Genomic DNA, 14640 nt, shown 5'->3' on the forward strand with positions numbered 1-14640 from the left:
TACTGTGTTCCAGTGTAAGTACTTGGATTCACTAAAGGATGTAGCTGCATGGACAAGTCACATTTAACTAAACATAACCTGCCGACTTGAACAAGTAGCTTCAAAGTATTGGGTGGGAGGGGTGGGGAGGGTAGGATAGGGCTTCTCCACATGAAGAATCACAGATGTATATGAACAAATGCGTCTTGATACCTTGATGATGAGAGCACAGAAAGGCTTATAATAAAATTATTAGATTTTAATTTAAAATACATTAAATGAATTGAAGACTGCAGCAATATAGTAGGTGAAAAAACAAAGGTGATTTATGCCCCCCCCCATTCTGTTCTACAAGCATGAAATATTGGCATGCATGTTTTGAACCATCAAGTATTACAGCATAATACATAACAGTCTGTTATGGTTTAATTAATACTTCCAGTGTAAAACCTTGTTCCCTCACTTTAATGCATCACCTCTATCATACCCATACACAGACTGTAATCTAGGAACATGGATCCCAGATAACAGTACTCCACAAAAACAAACAAAAAATTAATTATATTTTTTGACCACTCAAGTATTCTCTTTTGGATAAGACATTAAATTAAGATTTAATCACTTGTGGCCATTGTTGTTCCCATGGCATTTTTCATAACAGAGGCATCGACGCGAATAACCTGGCCAAATTCCAATGTGGGTAACTAATCTGTCTACCTAAATTCCCTGGTAATTTCAATTACAGATGTTATACTTCACCTGCAATTTTAGAAAACCGTTGTGTAGTATTTCTGAAGTAGAAAACTGCTGTGTGCTAACCCACAGGTGAGTGAAGACTCCTCTGAGAGCTTGTCTACATTAGCGAGCCTACAGTGGCACAGCTGTACTAATGCAGCTGCGTGGCTGTAAGATCACTCATATAGCCGTTATATGCCAACGAGAGAGAGCTTTCCCACTGACATAATAAAATCACCTCCATGAGCAGCGGTAGCTATGTCAGCAGAAGAAGCTCTCCCGCCAACACAGCACTGTCCATACCGGTGCTTCTGTCAGTCTAACTTATGTTGCTCAGTGGTGTTTTTTCCACACCCCTAGACAACGTAAGTTATACTGACAAAAATGGTAGTAGAGACAAGCTCTAGGTTTTTATTTTCCCCTTAGCATAATGTACAATATTAGAAATATAAAAATACTCAGTTTTAAGAAATAATGTACTATCACTATTTTAACAGAGTCTTGAAAGTCACCAGAATGAATTCAACAGAAAAGGAAATATCTGGTCAGATTTTTTCCATGCCAGGATAAGCAGCAATCTCAAATGCAAAGATGGCTTCCCTATACAACTGGAGTTAACCTGCTCCTCTCTGTTGATGCAAAAAACAAAGAGCCTGATTATCTGTTGGCGTCATTTGAAAAATGCTTGAAATTTGGATACTTTGAAATACCAAGGTCTGAAACTCTGAAGTGGAAACGTGACCCTTCACATACTTCCAAAATCACAACTATATTTGGGAGAATAATGGATTATTTTTGGGTTTGCTGGCAAGTCCAAACAATTGGGGAAGAAAAGATGAGTTTTGGGTCAAATTTTTTCTTTTATTAAATATTTTCTGCAAATTGAGAAGTTGAAAAAAATGTTTTGCGTCGAACAAAATGTTTCATTTTGATCTGGAGTATTTAACATTTTTAATTTTTTAAAAATTAAATTAAAGGAAACTTCAAAACAAAAAGTCATTTTGAATGAAAAAATTCAAAACAGTTCAATTGCAAAAAATGTCTAAATTCAATTGTTTGGGGTTTTAAAAAAAAAAATTCACTGAGCAAAACAATGCAGGGAATCTACGAATTTGGGGAATATTTCAGTGTTGCCAAATCTGTATTTTTCACATACAAATGTTTTGGTCAAAAATGTGTGTCAAGTTCTAATCATAAGACTGTGAGAAGCCCATCTTCCCTTAAGGTCCACTGGGGCAACAGTAAATTAAGATTTGGGTTTTTTAAATCTTTATGAATGATTAAGAATAGTAAAGTTTTTCTAAAATTCACCCGTTTTGAAAGACAAGGAGCTACATAAAGATCTACAAATCAGAGTAATAACTGCCATAATTATTTTCTTAAAAGTACCAATTCATAAAGAAAATACTGTGCATTAGTTACCACTGTTGGTGGCTGCGTTGGCAGCAGCGCAGGCCTGTGATCCTTCATTCTTCCCCTTTCATTGTTGTCTCTTCTTTGTTCTCCCATTCCATGACACATTATGGAACCTCCTCTCCTCCCTCCTCTCCTTGAGCCGTAGCGTCCCTGTTTAAGCTGTCTTTCCCTTTCTTCAAATTCAAATAACGCTGCTTTGGCTTCTGCTGAGAGTTCTGTTATATGAGAAAAATGCATATGTTCGGTATTTGCGGTAAGGATTAGAAAGGACACCATTATAACTAGAGAAAAGTGTCACTACAACCAAGATAAAATTTGCAGGCTCTTTGATCACCTTAAGGTGGCAATGGCATGTTAACATTTCATTAAAGCAAAATCAATGTTTTTCTTTTTGTGTATTTGTATCTGCTGCAAAGGTAAACATGTAGTGTCAGGTTAATGAAACTAACATGAAGGAAAATGTTATTTTACTATTGAAGTCTGCCTCATATTTGTTGCTTGTTGTTTAAGAAGTTTGTTATGTGAAAGGAGCTAGACTGCCAGCATGGGTAACTTCATTCTCTGTTTATCCACAGAAAAGGAGTACAGAAAAGGAAGCAGCAGGAAACACTATAGTAAAGGTTATGCTGAGTCTTCCATCAAACCATAGTTTTCTAATGCTTCACCTTCTGTTCTGTATGTTTGTCTTATGCCAAAGACCTTTTCTGAATATTTGAACAAATTCAGCTAATGCCATTTTTGAGAAATATGAAAGAACTAAATGATACACACATTCTTATGCAATTTATTTGTGGCTCAAAAAAAAAAAAAAGGGATGAACTTAACAGGGGACAAACAAAGACTAAACACATTAGGGTGACCAGATGTCCTGATTTTTTATAGGGACAGTCACAATTTTTGGGTCTTTTTCTTATATAGGCTCCTATTACCCCACACCCCCTGTCCCGATTTTTCACATTTGCTGTCTGGTCACCTCAAAACACATACTATAGATTTTGGACCCATCTACAACTGAGAAGCTGGTTACAACAATTGCCCCCAGTTCATTTATAACATGGCTAAATGTTGCAGAGTAGATGGTACCTGGAACTAAAGTTAAAACCCAAGGCAAACCAGGTCAGGGGATAACTATTAGTCGGGGACTAGATTACAGTAGAAGTGTGGACTAACATACAAAGTCTGTACTAAATATTAGGACATAGAGTGAAGGTTTTACCAGCAACATGACCAGGCGATACTTTATATGTTGTACATTTTAATGGGGTCCACTTAGTGACAAGCAATATAACAAGCTAAACGCTTAACTAGAAAATAACTAATAAATAATACGGTGCTGCTTTTGAAACTGACTTTTCCCTTTATCTTGTTAACTGTGCAAATTTAACACTATTAGAATATGTATTTGCTGTATGATGAAATGAACTTACAAATCCTTTTTTTAATAAAGAAATAATCCATATTTAATGTTACAATTTAAAGGGACAACATCAAGAGTCACATTTCTGTATGAAATATTTTTCTCAACTGGTATTACAAATAATACTTAAAATTGAAAGTTTTGAGAGAAAAATGTGTCATTTGCATGTCAAACCATGCTGGGTATAAATCAGTTTCTCTGCTCGTACTGAGTGATTTTTCCATGTTGTATGAGTCTTTCACACAACTCTGGAGGGAACGTCTAAAAGAAAGAATGTGATAAAGCCACAAAAATGGCAGGGGATGTAATAGCTAAAGCTACTTAAATCACTGTTTTAAACTTACTTATAAGTGATCTCATTAAGCTTTCAAGTTCACAGCGGATTGAGGCGGGCGTGTGTATGTGTGGGAGGAGCAGAAACGGGAACCTGCTGCTATTCTTATTTGGCTGGAGATACTTTGTGTGCATTTGGATTGTGAAGGCTGTATATTTGCAACAGAAAAAGGTAACTAGTGGTCTAATATTTCAAGAGGCCCTTAAAAAAGGGTTTAGAACTTGAAGAGCATTACAAAATGTGGCAAAAACTTCAGACATTAATTATACATTTGTACAGAGTTGTTGCCAGTTGCTGATGAGAAGATGGAGCCAGGAGAGGGTTGCTGGGAGCAGTTGAAAAGGTTTGGAAAGCTGACAGCAGCCCTTTACCAGATGGAATAGATTATGGAAGGAAGGACAAACTGCACTGGACATGTTTTTGCCAGGTAGTTTCCAAATGAGTTAATGAAGGTCTGATCTAGGTAAAACCACATCCCTGGTCTCTCATCTTTCTTCCTGTGTGTCCAGGATAATGCCTATACTATGTTTCAAGGTTCAAATTTCAGTTGTGTTGGTCTCCAAAAATGTGATTAAGTTGAGGAAAAGGAGAGGTGTCTAAACTGTAGAGGAAGCTATTCTGTCCACTCAATGAACTAAAAAACCGTAACAGCTGACAAATGTATTTTAGGTCACATACACACAGACGACTTGCTCAATTTTTCAGCCAACAAATACAGTTCCATTAAATTATGGATGTAAAATAACAGGGTTATATAACGGCTACTGTTCTGCAATAAACTACAACAGGCACTGCTACACGTGTACTATGAAGACGGTGATTATTTGGATATGATTTTGTTTACTTCATTGCAGTTTAGAAACATTTAACAAAATTTTTGATTGTTGGACTGAGGAAGTACGTTATGAGGTCAGAAGAGAGATTCAGTGTTTTAATTCTCTCTCTTTCCTAAAAGAACAAATAAATCAACTTGAGGGTCCAACTTTATGCCCCAGCCCTGCAAATGTGCATCTGCGTGGTATCCCCTTGCAGTCAGTAAAGGCCTGTTTTCACATACAGTGCTGCAGCTTGCCACTGTAGCGCTTTAGTGAAGATGCTACTACACAGATGGGAGAGATTCTGCTGTCGGCATAGTTAAGCCATCTCCCCAAGAGGCGGTAGCTATGTCAGCGGGAGAAACTCTCTCATTAACACAGTGCTATCTACAGGGGGTTACGGTCAGTAGAATTATGTTGCTCAGAGGTATGTACTATTCAGACCCTGGAGCGACATAGTTATACTGATAGAATTCTGTAGTGTTAGCCTGGCCTAAGACGCCACACAATGGAGGAGTACACTGTTTGTACATTTATGTGGTGGTTCAGAGCCTTAAACACTCAAAAGTCAGATAATGCAAAAGTTAAGGTTCTCACAGTATCCTTCATTCATCCTCTGTACATACACAGAATATTTTGGAACAATGCCGATAAACATACTGTTAATTACCATGGGAATAATTCTATTTAATATACACATGCACAACATGGGGGGAGGGATAGCTCAGTGGTTTGAGCATTGGCCTGCTAAACCCAGGGTTGTGAGTTCAATCCTTGAGGGGGCCACTTAGGGATCTGGGGCAAAAATTGGTCCTGCTAGTGAAGGCAGGGGGCTGGACTAGATGACCTTTCAAGGTCCCTTCCAGTTCTAGGAGATTGGTACATCTCCAATTATTACTAACATGAACAGTTTTCAACAGGAGTGCCATGGATGTATCAGAGGGAGAAACTGGGTGCTATGTATGCGTTGGTGATGGGACAAGGTTAAATTATGTGACATTCTGCGTATTTCCTGATTTGAGCACTCAGACTTGTAACCTTATTACATTACACGTTTCTGCATGAGTGTGTGTGAAAGAGCAACAAATTTAATGGAACACAGATTTCAGACCAAAAACTCAGTATCGGGACGGGCTCGAGATATTAGGGTTCGGCAAATCGACATAACGGATGAGAAACTCATAAGCCAAAGAGGGAGTCTGGCGGTTCCACTTGTAAACCGTCGACTTAACAGGATTGGCAAGTTAACCGAGGTCGACATAAATGGGTTCGACTGTATATTCAAAGTTAGATGTTATACCAAGCATAAACAGACTACATTGTGCATACTATTGCTGGCATCAGTACAGCATCACTAATAGTTCCAACTGCTTTGTGTATGGCTTTCCATAAGGCGTGGAAGCCATACTGTTTGTTTTTTTAAATCAGGCCTAGAGGGAAGAGTTCCTGGGAAGAGCAGGAGAGCAAAGCAAAGCTGCTTTGAAGTATGCTGTTGGTTTTTGATTGTACCAGGCCAAATAAGATAATTATCTCCCGCTCTTTCCTTAAAGATAAGTAAGTCTATTGTATACATCCATCCATAATGTAAGCGCTGTACAGCCAGTCAATAATTCTACATGATAATAATGAGTACATGAAAAGCTTTATTTAAAGGATGAATTCAGTACTCAGAAATGTATTTTATATCTTTTCCTTAACATGTCTCCCTAAAATCTTTTCAAAACCACCTATTACATTTTCTTTGTTAAAAAAACAAACAAAAAACCCCCCAAACATTTAGGAAAAGTTTCAACACCGTTCATGAGAGAATAATTTCCACATTTTATATATTTATTTTCCAGGCACACACATTCTAATCTTGACTACACAGTTCTCTCTCTCATACACATACACAGTTAATGTAGTGAATCAGCAATTATTTTTCTAGTGGCTCTAAGTGTCAAGATTAATTTCACTACCCCTGCTAATAAAATGGTTTCAAATGACATCTTTAATCAGCAAGTAAGAATGCTTCCCTCCAATAGAGACAAGCTGTCACAAAAGGTCACCAAAATGTGACAGGATGGAAATTACATTTGTAACTTCAACTGAAATGTTAATTTCTCTTTAAGTGTTTTTGCAACTATGTCCAGATTTTAAAGTAAAGAGATGTAGCTATGCAACAAAGTTTCATTTTTAAATCAGTAATATCTATTAACAGTAATCCCAAGAGCAGGGCTGATATTTATATGCAAATGACAAATTTTGCATTGCTGTTAGTTTAACGGCTAAACAGTATCAGTTACTGTATGTCCTTTCATTAACAAACACAAAAATTAAACCAATCACATTTACAGAAACTATTATAACAAAAGCAACTGGCAAAAAAACCAAACAAAAATAGAACTAACCATTGCCATTTATTTTAGTTCATATTTGGATAGTCATTTTACCTTGTTTTGCTTATATCTGAGCGACATATCAAGTAACCCAAAAACTTGATAAAAACTAATATAAAAGCACTGTTTTCCTTTAAGCTTTTTCCTTAAGCATTCACAGTTGTTACAAAACCACCTGGATACACTTAAATCTGTTTACAGCTGCCATTTACCTTAATACTAGGCAGCTATAAACCAATTCTATGCAAGGGTTTACATCAGTTTAACAAATTTCATTTAAAAAGTCACTTTAGTTAAGCCAGTGACACACTGTGTGCAGATAAGGCATACACATCTGAGGGTACTTAGTGCATTTGGTATCACACCTCATCTCTAGACCCTTTATGCATTATTATTGGAGTGCCTTGGTGTGAAGCTCCTTTGGCGAGCTCCTCCCATCCTAGTCAGGATGCATTCATCATTCTACAACAACATGGATTGGAAGTCTTTTCCTAATTAAAGATTTTTGCCTGAAATACCAAACAAGCATGGCTAATGAGTTAATTCATTGCCCAGATTCAATAAGAGAGTCTTCCCCTGACTTGAAACCACCGAAATCTCAAGGTCCACGGAGGTTTGACATGGATCACATGCCATGAATTTTGCTGTGCCAATCAGGCCAACATCTGTAGCACGGTCCCTGCTGACAGGATTTGTAAAGGTGAATAAATTTCTGGAATAAAAACTCCTTCCTTCCTTCCTTCGTTCAATAGCATGAACTCAATGACTTTTTGCCAAGAAGAATCAAATTTCTTGCAGCATTATTCCTCTTACTGTTGAACTGTAGAGGAATCTCAAGGAGGACAATTTGGAGGAGTCTCTCTGAAGCAAGATCTGTTGCCTTGCTGGATCTTAGGTAACTAGTGTTTATTTGAAGGTAAAAAGGCTCTTAATCTCCCTCCATAAAAAAGGCTCTCTGAAGAAAGTACTGGCAGTCTAGCTATTTGTTATGTGACCCTTCAAAAAACCTGGAGGTTTAGGACACATTGGCTTTCTTTGGAAGGAAAGCAGAAGCAGTCTGATTATTGAATTCAGACCTAGCCATCTAGGCTAATCTCCAGGCTGAGGCCGCCGTTCCCTTGCCACCTTCTTTGCCTGAAGAGGGACCAGAGAAAGCAAAGTGGATTGTGCCCTTTGCTCTTGTGAATATAGCCTCTGCAGTCTTCCAAAAAATATTCCACTCATCCTACAGAAAGTCTTTATGAAGATCTGAAGAGTGCAGCCATACATATCTGCAAGCATCAGTGTCAACACCATCTGCTCTCAATGCCTTATAGACCAATGGTATCTGATAAGCTACCTCCATTCCCTCTCAAGTTAGCTGCTTCATACCTTGACTCTCTTCAGGAAGCCATCCAAACCTTTTTCCACAGTTTGAATTGATACTTAGTTTCTGCAGAACTGTGCGCAATGGCAAACACTTGTTCAAAAGGTGTTCCAGCATCTGTATCATCATCATGGGCAGCCATATTTTGAATCTAGGCAGTCTTGATTCTAGATCATTGTGTCTTAGCATTTAACCCCAGTAATACCAAGCACTTCTGACATCAGATGCTGGTATTGATTGTGGCATCAATATATACTAAAAGTGCTGCCATTATCTGAAATCCAACATGAGCAGCAGCTTCAGTGGTCCCCAATGGAACAAGGGATTTTTTTATATCACAGTATCAAATATTTCAGCATCCAGAGCATAAAAAGATTTGGTGAAATGAACCCCTCTCCAAGATACCTCATTGTGACTTTATTTGGACAGATGGACTAAAACTGGGCAAACAAAGGGAAGCCGAAAATCAATTTATCACTTTTTCACTGAAATTGCACATAACATCACAACGGTTTATTAGCTAATTGATGAAAAAGTCTTATTAGGATTAAGCACATAATGGCTTTCCCACTTCAATGCTGAAACATGTGCCAAATATACATTCACTGCAGCTGGATATATGCTGTGTGCCAACATACTACAGCAAGTTGCTTTCAACTAGTGTGATGTTTACTAGAACTGTGAGCCTTACACCACGCATGAAAATCTGTGGGGGTCATTTAAAAGGTGGAAATATTAAAACAGTAGTGGAATTTTCCCAGTGTATAGGCAACTGCTGTTTAAAGGCATAGGTGCTGGAACTACGGGTGCTGCAGCACTCCCTGATTTGAAGGGGTTTGCATTACATACAGGATTTTCAGTTTGGTTCGATGGCTCACAGCATTCCCACTACAAAAATTGTTCCAGCACCCCTGTTTAAAGGACAGCCAGGTTTAAGGAATCTGAAATGCTTCAATGAATATACATTGCATTGGCTTTTGAAAAAGCATATACCTTTTCTGATATTCTAAAGGAGGAGGAGGAGAACTAAAGCTACTAGGAAAAGAAGCAGCGAGCAGCTTGCATATAGACAAGCAGAGTCTATGGCAGACTACATTCTTTTACCTTAAGAATAACAGAGTTAATAGGGTTTTAAGTAATCCAATCTTTTCCTTTCTTTTATTATAGTCATTTATTATAGTCCATTGCCACAGAATCTTACCCAATGTTTCTGGAATGTTTCTCCTCTCTCTCGTTATGTCTGAGAGCCTAATGATGGTTCCTTCTTTTCGTTCAGTTTTGAAACGTAGTCGTCCAGATTGTTCATCCTCCTCCTCCTCTTCATCAGATTCTTCTTTTGTTTCCTCCTGAAGTTCCAGAGTTTCAATAGCTGCCTGCATCACAAGAGAAAAAGATGAGTACAAACTAACGCTGGCTGAGATAGATTTTCAACATGCTAAAAATATCACCATTTTTGAAAGAATCTTTGTCAAGATAGGAAACACACACACACACAAAATGTCTTGTATAAGGGCTCCACTGCCTGTAACTTTCTGGTATTATAAAGAATTCTTGGGCACGGTTTGGGAACAGCAGGTGATTCACCATAGCTTATAGCTTTGTTTGGTTACAATATACAGTAGCTACATATCTGAGGTATAACTGATTTCTGTAAAACATTTCTAGCCAAACTCTTGGAACATCTCTTGTATTGTTATTACAATGCTTAAGAGGGTATTTTGAATATTCTACCAGAACCAAATCTGATTAGTCCACAGCTATTAAAAAATAAAACCGCATCAAATATCCTGTAATGACATGTAGAAAAATGACTATTCCATAGTTTCAGGGTTTGGATACCATTAGTATCCAGAAAACATTGGATTATCCAAAAACATTAAAAGAATAAATTAATTATTCTTAGTGTTTATGACTCATGTTATTGACAATTGCTCTGAAAGAGTAAAGGCTAGATAACTTCACAATTTCTAAATTAGATTCCTTTGATTAGGTACAGTTTTGCTTGTCTTGAGAAAATATTCTAGTGGAAATGAAGTTTAAATTGAGCAGTTTCTCATCAAAAGAATGTACTGTTATGCAGTACCCAATTTTAATATACTAAATCTGCATAATGGAATGTTATGCCCTTGTTCACAAGTCACATTTGAGATCTTCTTGGGGGAGCAAACCTTTATTATTCACAGAAAACCATGTCCCAAGTGTCAGTGTCTCTTTCCAGCCAGTCTAACCTCTACCCAGTCCCCCCTCCCCCACCCCGAAAAAGTTTTCCTGTCCTGGGATGGTGGACAGAAAGTTAAGAATGTTACATTCAGCTTAAATTTGATTTATAGTTTGAAATTTAAAATATTATAATATAGCATTATTTGCCATGAAAGATTGGGTTTGGGGTTTCTTTTTACATACTAGCAGTCCGATTCCTGATTTATTGGGGGTCTCACACACAGTTTTTAGTTCTTTTTAGAGCCTACACATGTTTTTTCTGTTTGGTGAACACAGAAAGAACATACTAAAGCAAGACATGATTTTGTCTTCTAAATTAGGGCACTTAAAAGTAGTAATTATTAGAAAGGAGGCAAGGCAGGAACTCATAGGAGCCAGTTAGCTCCACAGGTGACACACATCAAGCCTACTGTCCTCACCGCAACTGAATGCGGCGACTGTCTAGGCAACAGGAAGGTCAGGATGGAGCTCCTCTAAGGCCCCTACAACATCTGGATTACAAGGAAAGAGAAGGGGGGGGGGGAGACAGACTTCTCTGAGTGGAGCCAAGGAGGGACCAGGAAGTGGCCTCTGGCCCATCATGTGCACCAGCAGAAGGAGAGTATATTTACATGCCATGCATTCCAGACAAAACTCTTTCCCATCAATCACCAATCAGTACCCTCCTCCTACCCATGGGGTCAGAGTAGGACCACATTTTATGATCTGCTTTAGACTTTCCCTACTCCCCTTTTTTCTTTTAGGACTGGGAAGGAATTTTTTCCTCACCACTAGACTGGCTGAGGTGGGGTGGGTTTTATGCCTTCCCCAAACAGGTCAGGGACATGGCGAGATAGATATAGAGACCAGGTCAAGATATCGAAACTATGTAGGTAGCAAGTCTGGTAGGTGTCCAGTGCAAGTACTCATTAGCCCACCTTAATTGTTCTCATTAGCGTTGGTATGGCAACCCCCATCTTTTCATTCATTTCAGGGGTTCCATTTATAATGTTGGCTGTAGGGTTGTTAACTTATTACTGTGTTCGATTATTTTACACGTAATCGGATCATTTTTTTTTTTATTTTTTTTTTACAGAAACAGATTACTCTAAAACTACTCATCAATTCCACATTTGAAAAGTAATCTGAGGGTTTTGGATTTGGATTTGAGACCCCTGCCAAACCACTCTTAGGTTCTGGCCTAAGTATTCCAGAGCAGAGAAAGCCCAGCTTAGATCAGCAATCCACACTCTGCAACAGGCAGACATCTTTGATTATTGCAGCCTTGACTTCAAATTTGCAACTACCTACAAACAACTCTGGGAGCTCTCCAGGAAATAGTTGGTGAAGAATTGCAATTTCACCATTGCCAGTACAAATATCCTCCAGTTTTCGATAGATGAATACAAGGAGTCTAATATTCAAGGAAATTCATGTATACACCAAAAAACCTTTTGTCAATCTCATTGTCAAATTCAATATGAGAAATTCTTCCAGTTTAGCTGATATGGATTCATCCACACATAGTGAAGAAATCTTTCAGCTCCTCCAGAAAAGGAATAAAAGCCTTTGTGTGCTCAAGTAACCCATGTTTCTTACTCAATTTTTTTTGATCACACCACCACTCTTATTTCCACTGCTAATTAGTCTCATTTAGCACTAGTGGCAGGGTGCTGACATCCTTGAGAAACTGGCTTAATGATGCCCAACCTGAGGGGTTTGTTTTTGTGTGTTTTTCCAAAGGAGTCACAGATTATCATTGTTTTTTAAAGTTATGTGCCTTTTGTACCAAGAAAATAAACTCATATCAATTTGAAGCAGAATTTAGACATATAATAAATACTAATCAACATGACTGGAATAATGAATAAAAAGGTGACTAATGAGTTCTAATCTGGGAAGGAAGGTCACGTTATTCTGAATAATATGGTAAAAGTAGTCAATATTATTACTTCTACAGAAATACAGTAAAATGTAAGAGATTACACTCAAAGTAACTGTCAACCCTATTTGGCAGCTTGATGTCATGACATCTGGATATTGGACTGTGCATACTTTAAGACAGTGATATACAGACTAAGGCTTGCGAGCCACAAATGGATCTTTAATGCATCTCCTCTGGCTGCTTGCAGCACGGGTTATTAAAACATTGATTTAATTATCAGCCAATCTAAGTTATTAGAGAGAGAAAAACTAAATATTTCCCGTCATACTGTTTAAATACAAAAATATAGTACCATAATAAACGAAACAACGAATTCACAGTACTGTGGCTTTTTTGGGTAACGCTGATGGCTAATTTGGCTCCCGAACCAGAGGTCTGAATATGATGGCTTTAATAGGAAACAAACATTCTCTGAAGCAACATTTGTAGCTTGGCTCAATGGAACTCTAAGCAGAAATGGTTTTTATTAGACTGTAAGAGAAGTTTAAAATTACAAGCTAAATTATACCAGCATCTCACTCTAGATAAAGTAGAACTTCAGACTTACAAACACCTTGGAAATGGAGGTTGTTCATAACTCTGAACAAAATATTATGGTTCTTTCAAAAGTTTACAACTGAACACTGACTTAATACAGCTTTGAAACTTTACTATGCAGAAGAAAAATGCTGCTTTCCTTTTTTTTTTTTTTTAGTAGTTTACATTTAACACAGTACTGTACTCCATTTGCTTTTTTGTACGTCTGTGTCTCTGCTGCTGGTTGACTGCATACTTCTGATTCCAAATGAAGTGCAGCAAAGAATCCTGTGGCACCTTATAGACTAACAGACGTTTTGTAGCATGAGCTTTCGTGGGTGAATACTTGCATCCGAAGAAGTGGGTATTCACCCACGAAAGCTCATGCTACAAAACGTCTGTTAGTCTATAAGGTGCCACAGGATTCTTTGCTGCTTTTACAGAACCAGACTAACACGGCTACCCCTCTGACAAATGAAGTGCGTGGTTGATTGGTCAGTTTGTAACCGAGGTTCTACTGTACTCTCTCTCTCCTGTGTCAGGTAGCTATTGGCTTCAAACTCTCTCACAACACACACACACACTTCTCTGTAGCTGTCCTCCATGCTTCCCCACTTCCCTTTTCTCTCATCTTATCTGGCTTACTCTGCTTCCTTCTACTGCTCCTCTCCCTCCTTGCTCTTCATTTAGCTAATTCTTAACAAAACCCCACAGAATTTAAAAAAAAAAAAAAAAGGAAATTGCATGAGATTTGCAAGTAATCACTTTGTTCCCTCTGTATGTTACAACCTTTCCTCTACCCGGAGTCAATCTTGTCTATTTAGATTGTAAGCTCTTCGGTGCAGGGACTTATTACTCTGTATTTATACAGTGCCTAACAAAACGGTTCTTGGCTGGACCCTGGCACTACAATACAAATAAACTATAACAATATTTACTCCGTGTAAGCAAGGGGCAAAACGTTTGCCCAGGGAAAGTCCAGGTTTGGGGCGAGGGATTCGCTAACCCATTAAAAATTTGAATGTTCTTTATAATATAGAAGAATTGCATCTATAAAACCTTCACCACAGAGCAGCCTCTCTCACGGTGGCATCTATCCAGTGAAAATTAATGAGGTTCACTATTCATGGACGACTTGTAAAAGCCAGAGTCCTGTGTTGTATATTTGATGTCATATATTCAATGATTCCTCATTTGCTTAGAGAAGCAAACATGACCCCACAAGCAAATATAAACAGGATATCCCTAGTCATGTTTAAAATACATTTCCAAAATATGACATCTTATTCCCAATTTAAGTTCCTCCTCCCATTTTAAATTCAGAAAGAATGCTAGGACAAAACAGAAATCCCACTTTAGCAAAAGGAAATATACTTCCCTGTAATTAAAACTCAGTAAATGCAGAACTTTTAGAGACACACACACACAGAAAAACAAAACAACACAACACTCCCTATGAGCACGAACTGTATTAGCTTTTGTAAGTCTGAAAAGTAACTGACAAGGGACATGATATTCTGGGTGTACACTAGGGTCTTAT

The 14640-nt window shown here is 37.9% G+C and overlaps 1 protein-coding gene across 6 annotated transcripts in view; it reads right to left on the reverse strand.

Moving 5' to 3' along the window:
* The window catches only part of RBM33 (RNA binding motif protein 33), a 162346-nt gene that overhangs the window by 108697 nt on the left and 39009 nt on the right, over window positions 1-14640 (reverse strand). For all 6 annotated transcript variants that reach the window (XM_045004268.1, XM_045004267.1, XM_045004270.1 and 3 more), the window contains exons 7-8: window positions 9642-9813; window positions 2137-2345 (exon numbers count right to left, since the gene is read on the reverse strand). In XM_045004268.1, the coding sequence (XP_044860203.1) occupies window positions 2137-2345; window positions 9642-9813 (381 nt within the window). The remainder of the gene's footprint in view (window positions 1-2136; window positions 2346-9641; window positions 9814-14640) is intronic.

The sequence above is a fragment of the Mauremys mutica genome, chromosome 2, assembly GCF_020497125.1.
Source record: "Mauremys mutica isolate MM-2020 ecotype Southern chromosome 2, ASM2049712v1, whole genome shotgun sequence".
Taxonomy (NCBI): domain Eukaryota; kingdom Metazoa; phylum Chordata; order Testudines; family Geoemydidae; genus Mauremys; species Mauremys mutica.